The 12151-nt window shown below is 38.6% G+C and overlaps 1 protein-coding gene across 6 annotated transcripts in view; it reads right to left on the bottom strand.

The window, feature by feature from the left end:
• ATP8B4 (ATPase phospholipid transporting 8B4 (putative)) overlaps nt 1-12151 on the bottom strand; it is a 299006-nt gene that overhangs the window by 43698 nt on the left and 243157 nt on the right. For all 6 annotated transcript variants that reach the window (XM_070469294.1, XM_070469295.1, XM_070469293.1 and 3 more), the window contains 3 exons: nt 7099-7246; nt 4139-4322; nt 3263-3486 (listed from right to left, as the gene is read on the bottom strand). In XM_070469294.1, the coding sequence (XP_070325395.1) occupies nt 3263-3486; nt 4139-4322; nt 7099-7246 (556 nt within the window). The remainder of the gene's footprint in view (nt 1-3262; nt 3487-4138; nt 4323-7098; nt 7247-12151) is intronic.

Below are 12151 nucleotides of genomic sequence, written 5' to 3'. Positions count from 1 at the left end.
TTAATAACAAGTAATAAAAAGGAGAACACAGGAACACAGAAAAGAAACATGCTCAATTAAATCAACCATTTATGAAACCTAATCATAAATGGGTGATGTGCCTCATAGCTGAGTTTACATCAGGTACTCATGTGTTTAGTGCAATCGATTTTCCCCCTTGCTGTTCTCTTTCAAACTGAAAATACTGTTGAGAAGATTAAAAATCTAGTTCTTTAACATCCGACTCTGACCAGTTTTATCAGATCCTGAAAGCAGAGCAGAAAATCACACAAATGTAGAGATTACAAGTCATTGAACATTCATTTCAATTTCACAGTTTAAACAGAGACAACTGGCGGTAAACTTGCCTATCCAAGCTTGGTGTGTCTGCACATTCAAATCATTAACTACTCCTCTGAGTCCAAAGAGGTCTAAGTAAGAGTTGACATCTCTTCAGTGTCTTATGATCTTTCAAAACCCCCAAACATTTGCAGTATGAAAACTGGAAATCTCAAAACACCATTTGGCAAATAGCCTTGTTTCATTCTCAAGGGGAGGAAAAGCCAACAGTCCAGGAGAGCACAGGCCACACTTACACTTGTCTTTGTTGGACTTAGGGTGGAATTATAAGCAGGTAAATATCCCCACCCTGGTGCCTTTTTGGGGGGAGTGATAAGAAAACTTTTATTTCTGAGAAGGTAAAATCAAGATCACAATAAACTGGAAAATTCTTAAAGAGATGGGAATACCAGACCACTTTACCTGCCTTTGAGCTTCTGGAGGTGATGGAATTCCAGGTGCACTATTTCAAATCCTAACAGATGATGCTGTGAAAGTGCTGTACTCAATATGCCAGCATTTTGGAAAACTCAGCAGTGGCCACAGGACTGGAAAAGGTCAGTTTTCATTCCAATCCCAAAGAAAGGCAATGCCAAAGAATGCTCAAGCTACCCCGCAATTAAACTCATCTCACATGCTAGTAAAGTAATGCTCAAAATTCTCCACGCCAGGCTTCAATAGTACATGAACTGTGAACTTCCAGATGTTCAAGCTGGTTTTATAAAAGGCAGAGGAACCAGAGATCAAATTGCCAATATCCCTTAGATCATCAAAAAAGAGAATTCCAGAAAAAACATCTACTTCTTTACTGACTATGCCAAAGCCTTTGACTGTGTGGACCACAACAAACTATGGAAAGTTCTTCAAGAGATGGGAGTACTAGACCACCTGTCTCTTGAGAAATCTGTATGCAGGTCAAGAAGTAATAGTTAGAACCGGACATAGAACAACAGACTGGTTCTAAATTGGGAAAGGAGTACATCAAGACTGTATATTGTCACCCTGCTTATTTAACTTATATGGAGAGTACATCTTGCGAAATGCCAGGCTGGATGAAGCACAAGCTGGAATCAAGACTGCCAGGAGAAATATCAATAACTTCAGATATGCAGATGACACCACCCTTATGGCAGAAAGCAAAGAGGAACTACAGAGCCTCTTGTTAAAAGTGAAAGAGGAGAGTGAAAAAGTTGGCTTCAAACTCAGTATTCAGAAAACTAAGATCATGGCATCTGGCCCCATCACTTCATGGCAAATAGATGGGAAAACAATGGAAATGGTGACACACTTTATTGTGGGGTGGCTCCAAAATCACTGAAGATGGTGACTGCAGCCAAGAAATTAAAAGACGCTTGCTCCTTGGAAGAAAAGCTATGACCAATATGCAGTCTAGCATATTAAAACGCAGAGACATTACTTTGCCAACAAAGGTCCATCTAGTCAAAGCTATGGTTTTTCCAGTAGTCATGTATGGATGTGAGAGCTGGACTATAAAGAAAGCTGAGCGCCTAAGAATGGATGCTTCTGAACTGTGGGGTTGGAGAAGACTCTTGAGAGTCCCTTGGGCTGCAAGGAGATCAAACCAGTCAATTCTAAAAGAAATCAGTCCTGAATATTCATTGGAAGGACTGATGCTGAAGCTGAAACTCCAATACTCTGACCACCTGATGTGGAGAACTGACTCAGTGGAAAAGACCCTGATGCTGGGAAAGATTGAACGCAGGAGGAGAAGGGGATGACAGAGAATGAGATGGTTGGATGGTATCATCGACTTGATGGACATGAGTTTGAGCAAGCTCCGGGAGTTGGTGAAGGATAGGGAAGCCTGGAGTGCTGCAGTCCATGGGGGTCACAAAGAGTTGGACACGACTGAGCAACTGAACTGAACTGAAAAATCAAGACTTTGTTTTATTTGAACTGTCTAGAGATTACCAAAAAAATCAACAAAAATATTGAGTCTGCTTTTCGTTTGGAGAATGTTATTATTAAGAGAGAAAATTCAGGTACCAGTGTGCTTTAGTCTAAGAAATTTCAACTTCTCAGAGAAAGGGAAAAATGTACAATACCTATTTTCATTACCACAAGGATTCACTAATTTCCCTGAGCACATTTAACATAAATGCCAAAATTTAATTCATACTCAATTTTTCTGAAATAACTGAAAAAAAAAAATAGCTCCATATATACCATTGAAACCAGTAACTAAAACCAAAAGGAAAGAAGAATTGAAGAAATCTCCAATAATAGTTACAGTTACCATATCATTCTCAAGAACAACCTTTCTATTTTGTTGTTGTCTAAAATAGTGATGCCATTTTTAATTCAGAAATATATTTAAATATTGTAAGTCTTACATTTCACAGTTGATTCTCAGGGTCAAAACTTTCCTGATATCCAAGATATGGGCTTGGTAACCTTTAAGATGGCTATAAATACATATAAAAATAATTCTAATTTACAAATTTTCTAATATTTCTTCCTTGCCATCAACATAACCTTTAGATCATTTTTAGCTAATTAATTGCTGTCAAAACAGCCTTAAGTTTGGAGTTTCAATTTCTTCCCCTGATTTGAAATATTTACATTTAGTGTGTTGGGTGAGTGACCATCTTCCTAATAGATATGCTTCAACATTTCTTATTATTGTTTCTCAAATCCTCAATTAAAACTCTACAGCAAGCTTACCTGTTATCATACAACATTTCAAAAAAAACAGAAAGGTGTACTCATTAGTTATTATGAAATAAGCAAAAAATAAAAATTTGCTAAATAATTTTTTTTTAGGTTGAAAGCTCAAGTCAACTATGAATTCCATAATTGTCACACTGTCATTTGTATTAGACATATGAAAATGATCTCTGTGTATTATAAAGAACCATGAAGAACAGTCATTCACAATCCAGGGGATCTTATAAAAGAAAAAAAATTTGTTTTTTTTGCTAACCTGGGCTGAGAAACCACAGAAGAAACCAAACCAGAAATGCACGAGTGTGAAGGCAAAATTCTTATAGAAGAAATAGCATAAGAATTTGCACATTCGGACGTAGGACCACCTTCCATGAACAAGGAGAAGCCTTTGGAGGTATCTGAACTGTGCAAATGAGTAGTCGCTGGCGAGGACTGCCTGCAGCCCTTCCTGGCCACTGATGCCGACGCCAATGTGAGCACCTACGAAGAAGAAGGACACTTTCACTTCCCAGGCAAAGACACCTCTCTGCGGAAACTATCACTCCTTTTTCTTTCTTTCTTTATAGCCATACGGCATGGCTTGGGGTATCTTAATTCCCCAACCAAGGATTGAACCTGGGCTTCAGCAGTGAAAGCACCAAGTCCTAACAGCTGGACCACCAGGGAATTCCCCTATCAATCTTCTTGTGATGCTATTATTTATTCATGGAAATCTTACAACTATAGCATTTATCATTTTTCCCACATATTATCTCATGAAACACTCTTGACAGTTAGGTATTTATTCTAGTTTTATAAGAGAAAATTGCTCAGAAAGTTCAGTAACTTGAACAAAGCTTTACAATTTGTGGCAAAAATGTAACAGTTGGGACTATGTATCTAGTGTGCGTTCCTCTACACCATAGCTACTTACTTCTCCAAATAGTGATAGATACACAAATGATTTAATTGAAGACAGAGGGTTGTTTTTTTTTTTTTTTTTAATGAATGGTGGATGCATTGTACCGGAAAGTATTCATTTTAGAACCACTGGGAAAATTAAATTTCAATGCAATTTCCATTATATATTGCCAAACGCTGAACCTGGGACTCCAGGTCTGCAGTGTGCCCCATTAAGCAAATGTCTCCTTACTTTTGATCATGCTGACATCATTGGCTCCATCGCCGATGGCCAAAGTGACAGCATTTCTGTACTTCTTTACAAGCTCTACTACTTGGGCTTTTTGGAGAGGGGTGACTCGGCAGCAAACCACCGTCTTACACATGCAGGCAAGTTCTAGAAGATCATTCTTGACATCACTTTCTAGGGCATGGGCCTAGGTTATTTAAAAAAGAAATCCACAATAGAACAAGAGAGATGTCATTTGGGAAGCAGATTTCTTTTTTCTCAACTGATTTCTAAACAGTTTAATTCACTTCAATAAGTCATGTTGACTCGGGGTCACACAAACGACAAAAGAAGAGAGTACTGAATGCCTACTATGTGCCAGAGAATTTTACCATAAAAATAAAAAACACAGTGCCCTGTGTGTCCTCCTTGGTGCATTATCATGCTGTGAGGGCGAGATGCCAGGGAAATTCCAGAACCCACTAAAATATGGGAAAGTGAAGGACAGCCCAATCTACCACTTCACCAAGTTTAGAATGAACTACAAAGTGATGATGTTTGTTCTAAATGGTGACATTTTTGTTTCTTTTGCATTGTTGTTTTGTAATTTAGTGTTTATTGTTGTGGTTGTTGATGTGAGGGCAGATGAGGTGCAAATGATCTGGAGATCAGTTCTTGAAGAGTATAGTGACTGAAATCAGGAGAGGCCTGTGCAAAGGGTGGCGGGCAAGCTGTATCTCAGACAGGGTGTGTCAACCAGTTCCACCCCTGCTCCTCCCCAAATACATCAGAGCCTTTAGACACACCAAGAAAGGACTGAAAAAGAGAACATAGTATAAGTTACTTTGCAATTAAGTATAATTTTTCTTTCTAGAAAACATCTCACTCTACATTATTTAGTAAATGCATTAAGAGAAAACAGGAACCCATCTAAACTTTGAACCGGAATTATCTTCGAATGAATCTTTAGCAAGATGTTCATAGCCCATCACATTCTGGCCCCTATATTCCTTTTGAGGTCTGTCTTCTACCACCACCTTCAAGTTTACTCTTTACTCCTGTCGTGCCAAATTGCTTGTTTTTACAAGTTAAGAGGTTCTTTCTTGCCTCTGTGCTTGTGCACTTGCTGTCTCCTCTACCTGAAAATATCACTTTCTCTAGGAAGTCTTCCCTGATTTTCCCATTAGAAACTAAATGTGCTGCTTTGCCTCTATGCTGTCAAAGCACCATGTCCATGCTTCTGTATAGTATTTATCACAATACTGTGCTACTAGCTCTCCACCAGATGACAACCTCTAAAACAAAGACTGTTCTCTTCATATCCTTATCCAATCTCAGGCTCTAGCACTATGACCTGGGCATGCTTAATAAATGTTAATGGGATGAATGGAAAGATGGGTAAATGAGTATAAAAACATAACTCTAAGGTAGAAAATTCACATGTCAAGGCCTAGAATTTTTAGGGGAAATTGTGAATTAGCATTCTCAAATATAATTACACTCTCTGAAACAGAAATCTGGTAACTGGCTGTCTTGCTCAGAATGGTTCCCATCTCTCTCTTTTCCTTTTTCTTTATTATCAACAACTGAAAAACAGACAGAGACTGTGAGAAAGAAGATCCAATTACACTCTGTAAAGCATTAAGCTCTAGCAAAATGAAATCACGATTTTTTTTAAAACTTCTGACCATAATAGGAGAAACACAGCCAATTCTCCTTAAATGAAAAATGATATTTCATGGTTTCTAAAGCTCAGGCTTTGAAGCTGAGGGAATTCTTGAAGAGCAACTATCTTAAATCTTTCTTTCAACATATTTGGAGACAGAGAGAGAAACATGTGCGTCAACACCTGAGTACCCTAACTGACCTCACACTGGCCTCTCTGAACCTGAGAGAAAGTCAGAGCACGAGGCTTTAGGGAATCTTTCCCTATCGTGGTCCCCGGGGAATTCGACGAAGGCCACCAGCTCCAAGTCCCAGCTGACAGGCTTAGAATTCTCAGTTGCTGCTCGTTTGTGTGAGAGAGAAGTTCGTGTCATCTGGACAAACTTTCAACTAAGCTTGGCCTGCAGCTGAGCTCTGTAACTTTCCATGGTGTAGAAGACAACACATCAGAACGTCTGGAACCCAGCTGGACAATGCTCTAAACACTAAGAGCTAACAGACAGCTGATTACAAGGGGGGAAACACAACATACTCCTGTCCAACTTCTTCTGTCCTCTAAGAAATAGTCTACAAGGAGATCCGTTCGTTTTCCAAACTCTGAAAGTGAAAAATGATCATCAAAGCCAGAAAAAGATGTGAGATTAGCTCTTTGTGCACATAAATGATCATTTCACCGAAGTACAATCAGAGCTTTTGTTTTCTAAGTTAGAAACTCAGAAGAGGATTTTGATATTTGTTCAAGATTTGGAACCTGAACTACATTAAAAGCACAATGGAAGTTTATTCTATTACGACAAGAACCAGATTTCCTAATCAAAGCAAATTGTTTGGCATTGCTCTAAAATGCTGCTATTTAGAAAAACCACTAGAGGTATCTTAATAGCAGTAATTTGGTGTGGTAATTATATGAAGGTCAGGTTGTGCTCTGCAAATCTCAAACGTTAGGAAGAGCAATAATTGCAATACATCCATCCAGTTGCATTATTTTAATTAAACAACAGGAACTGTGATACTGTCCCTGAGAAGAGCATTTAAACAATATTGCTGAACAGTCTACAGTCATTAAGACAAGATTGGTATTCTCTAAGTTCAGCATTTCTCCAGATCCTCCCCTTCACTGTGATGGTTCAAGCAATAATGTATGAAATATATATTAGAAGTTTCCCTTTCCTTTGCAAACAGGAAATCTCTGTGGATGCCCTGTTTCTAGCAGTGTCGTTTGTTTTGAATACACAAAAGAAGATTTCATTATGACAGCACAAAAGAACTCATTATTGGGGTGGAGAAAAAGAAATAACAAAAGCCTTAAGCAAACTCACCAAACTGTGGCCATTTATGATTAAGGCATAATCCCCTGTTACGGTTTCTTCTACAACTGAGTCCAGCTCCAGCGACTGCTTTTTTTCAAAAACTACATGGCCATTGGAAAAACTTCTGTTTTGTCCAAACAAATTTTCCTTTGCTTTCCTTAAAGGAGAATGGAGGAAGGCAAATCATAACAATGTATACGGAGCATACCTATTTACTCTAAGGAGAGGCTAGCCTAGAGGTAAATTCATTTCGTCACTATTCAAACAGGCTGCTTGCATGAGGTTCAGTTTCAGTAAGCTAGCTGGAAGATTTGTTGTGATGGGGGATACCATAGCAAATTTGCAGATTCCAGGAAGTAGGAGGGTAAACACAAGGAAAACAGAATCATCTTGAACGTTTTAAATTACCTTAAAGCTAAATCATCATCGTGGGCTGGGTTTATCAGGGGCTCTTGATAAATTCGATATATAAGGTTACCTGAGCTTCATGGACTTAAGAACCACTGATCTGGCACATGATATTGTTAAGTAATGGAAAGGGAAAGACTGAAGACAACTGATGAAATCTTCTAGGAATTCCAGGAAATTCTGTACATAAATTAATCAACTTGTAGAGCAATGTAATACAATCCCACTTAAAACAGCAGCCTTCTGAGAAACACATCTTTTAGAAATTTGACAACAAAAACAAATAATGGCATTTACTGAATTGGCATAGTCATTATAATACAGTGGGATATTTTAAGTGAAAATTGTACTCATTAGCTCCAACAATAGAGTAAGTCTTCTGAGAAAGGAGCTACAGACACCAAAGTGTCGAGGGCAGTTCCAAATGGAAACTCCCTCCAGTGCCCTAGATCTCATCAGCACTAGAATAATCCTGCCCACATCCATTGCTGCTGTTTAAGAGGAAGACAGTATGGTGACTTAATACTCTTCCTTAGAAGTGGCATTTTATTCTTCCCTTCAAAATGGAAAGACAATGCCTTTAAAGGGAGGAAAATTTCCTCTCCGAATCCCTTGGATAACAGGCTTTGTAGTAACATAGGGTGAGGGGACATGACTGCTAGAAATTTCAGTCACAACCAGGGAACCACACAGTAGGTGCTCCCAAAGATGAGTGGCAAAGCCAGACACCAACACTTTGTCCACAACATGCATGTGCAAAATGAGCACCCAGGACAGAATGGGGAGTGAGAGGCTAGAAAATGGGTATTTTGTCTTAGAGTGAAGTGAAATGATCCCCCAAAGGCTCATCCTATGTTAAAAAAAAAAATTTACTTAAATGGTTGTGTTTTTTTGTTTGTTTTTGTTTTTTGCTGTGGCTCCTCTGAAGGAAGAGAATGTTCACATTATAAAAACAACCATTTTAGCCCTCAGCTTTCTAATTATTTGAAAATGTACCACTAATTGTTTACAAGTTAAATTGAAACACACACACACACACACACACACACACACACACACACACACACATATCTTCTAGCTCAACATCTCCTTCTGCTGTTCAAGACCAAAATCACAGCCTGCATTTCGGAACACGAGGAACCCTGAGGTTACATGCCCTTGGCTCCAGGGGTGACATTCTATGTTTTAGCAATCAGTTTGTAGAATGAATGAAAATGATTAATAGAGTCAGAGCGCTATGTGTGAAATTTAGGGAGTTAGGGTGGGGAGAGTGAGGGAGGAGTAGACATGAAAAATCATTGCTTTAAGTGGGAGACACAGGACTTTTGCATCAGATAAGCATGTAAGGGAATCCTCCTCACCATCATGAAAACTTACAGTCCCAGGTAATGAAGAAAGCAAGAGAGGCAAGTTGCTCTGAAACAAACATATTTCTCTGACAGGTTTGCAGGGTTCATGAATTAGGTCCTCAGAAAGCACCAAAGGGCCAATATCTCCTGAGGTCTCCTTTTTAGTTAAGTTCTCATTTGCTGTATTAATGACTCAAACTCTTGTTTTCCCCCCAGAGAAGGAAAACATTCCAAAGAAGGGTGAAGTTCATGAAAGTATTGGCTGAAATTCTATTTACTTAGGATTTTTTTCGCCTGAACTGTCTTCCTAACATCTCACATGATCCCTTTTCCAGGCAGAAAAGGGACAGTGTTTCTGGCCCTGCTTAAATTCCTACTGCACTCCCTCTGCAGAGCCTCCGTTTGCCCATGCTCTATTGCTGTCATTTCTTTTTCTTCCCAGAACTTAGCTCTTTAAACACCAGCTAGCTCTCACAAAGCAATTTATTAGGAGGAGAAAAGCGATACATAACTCCCTTCAAGGAATATGAACTATACAATGAACACACAATGCTTTACCACAGAATACAAGTTACAAATGCTAAAACAAAAAGAGTGCCTGTTTTTTCCAAGCTCTGTAATGAAGGGCAGTCTGTTACAATGCTGGCATACAGAAACGCATTAATGTCTGAGAACGACCTTGGTTGGCATTCACAGCCCCACACCAGCCACTGAAACCTCACCACAAACACAGCAAAGCACAGTTAGGCCCATGTTGGCTTACATGCAATCTATAAAGAGGTAGCAGGAAAAAGAGTCATTTTGTCAGGCTTAAGGCACTCTGTATTCAAACATTAAAAGACCTCTTAGAAAATGGATTGAAACTATGACATTGTGTTTCAGTCCAGTTCAGTCGCTCAGTCGTGTCCGACTCTTCACAACCCCATGAATCGCAGCACACCAGGCCTCCCCAACATTGTGTTTAGAAGAATACAATTTTGATTTTGACATGAACACTAGACTTGAAACCTGGAGATCTGGCTTCAGCCCCAAGGTCTGCCTCTGACATGTCATATGCCCACATCTGAGTTAGCTGACCTCTAGCCACTTGATTAGTCAGTCACAGACCCATGGGAGAACACAGGTGTTCAGATTTCTAGTCCTCTGTCACTATATCAAAAAGCTTACATAGTTAGCCACAGGCTGCCTCTAGGCTGGGACAAAGACAGTGCTAGAGCAGCAGCTAAGGGACAACATTATCCTGCCAACCAAAGAGAAAATACATGAAATTTTGACATCAAGCCCCAGTTTCATCCCTTATTAGTTTGACCTGTAAGACACTCAACCCCTGAACCAGTATCTTTATTAAAATCTAGGTGAATGGTACCAGTCAATCACACTTTGTTAATAACTGTTACGAACACCTGGGCAGTTCTACCAGGCTGTACTAGGAGGTCTCCAGTATTAAGTGCTCTAAAATTTTATAATTTACAATAGAAACTAAACATACTAAAACACTTTGCCAGAGGACTAGAAATTGGGAATTAGGAACAAGGGGCATTTTGTTTGGCCTGCGTAATGTTTAAAAAGAATCTGTATGAATTTATGGACAACATGATGTTCACTTTCACCAAACCCCCAGCCACTAATGCTTTGTACAGTCGAGATCACACACACCATTACCTTTCTGACCCTGGACGCATTTGCTTCTATGACCCCTCCCCATTCAAACAATAACTTTCCACCAAATAGGTATATAAAAAATTGCAATACGCATGTTGTTGATTAAAGAGGAAACATCAGTTCCTAGGTACATCACTGCAACACTACTCAGAAGCAATAGAGTCTCTTCATGGCTTAGTTAATTTTTCTAATAAAATATGTGATCAGTGAAACAAAAATGGAACATGGATTTGGTTTGCTTGTAGGCCCAAGAAAACTTAAATCTTCAGTCTGCTTTTCTTTGGGCAGAAGACATATGTATTGGTAAAATGTAATCAGTGCAGTAATCTTCAAAGAAACCTTAACAGGGTTTAACTGTAGATTTCTGGACAGGCTCTTAATACTAAAGCAGCTATGGCAGCAAACTTAACCCAAGACTCAATGTGCTTAAACATTTTCATGACATTAAATTTGAAAATTTTATGTGACATTAAACTGTAAGCAAACATCTTGATGATATGCATGAAAATACATCACTGTTTTTGAAATAATTGAAACACATTTGATGGGTTTAAATATGAGTATTTTAGGTCATTTTCCCTCAAGAGCTACCATCACTTAGATCAGCGGTCCCCAACCTTTCTGGTACCAGGGACTGATTTCATGGAAGATAATTTTTCCACAGACTGGGAATGCGGGGGAGGGATGGTTTCAGGATGATTCAAGTACATTACATTTATTGTGTACTTTACTTCTAATGTAATGCTGCCACTGATCTGATAGGAGATACCAGTTCATGGCCTGGAGGTTGGGAACCTCTGACTTAGATCCTGTACTTCTGATACACTTTTTAAAATATTTTTGCATGAACTCCCACTGAACTGAAACATATAACATAGGAAAACTGAGCGGTGTAAATTTACAATTTCAATATTCCATCCCTAAAACCCTGGGTTAGATATAAGAAGCCAAGATTAGGATTGTAGAGAGAACCTCCAGTAATAACTTTTCTTGGATGTTCTTTTCCCCCCTAATAAAAGAAAATGCATACTATAAATACATTGATTCTTCTCACGCAGAATTTTCTACTATGTACTGCCTCTCTGGGTAATCTCCAAATCTTGGATGAAATAAATATTATTTGCCAGCAAGTAAAGAAAAGTGGCCTCAAGAGTCCTGAAATACTTAGTCTAGATGGAAAATATTTTTCTCCTCTGAATATATTGTTCTTCTCAGATGATCTTTCGGCTTACTGTATGAATACTATTACAACTTCATTAACACAAAGTGCCAGAAATAAGAAAGCAAATGACCCATAATTCTGGATGACCAGAGAGAACCACATGAGGAGGTAGGTGGATAGGTATGGATATAGATGTATGTAGTGTTTTATACACATACATACATACATACTTATATACACATATATGCCTTTTTAGAAAAATGGATCATGTTATGCATGATGTTTCATAATCTCACTTTTCACTTATCATAGACATCTTCCTATGTCAAAAAACACATAATTACTTTTAAGACTGTATGGTATCTCATCACATCTATATATCATACAAATTAACAAAATCCTGGTAGCTGGGTGTTTGAACAATTTCCAATCTTCTATTATCATAATTGATGCCACAATATCTATGTACCTATGCATATAA

This window comes from Odocoileus virginianus, chromosome 6, assembly GCF_023699985.2.
Source record: "Odocoileus virginianus isolate 20LAN1187 ecotype Illinois chromosome 6, Ovbor_1.2, whole genome shotgun sequence".
Classification (NCBI taxonomy): domain Eukaryota; kingdom Metazoa; phylum Chordata; class Mammalia; order Artiodactyla; family Cervidae; genus Odocoileus; species Odocoileus virginianus.
This window is presented reverse-complemented; position numbering and strand designations above follow the sequence as displayed.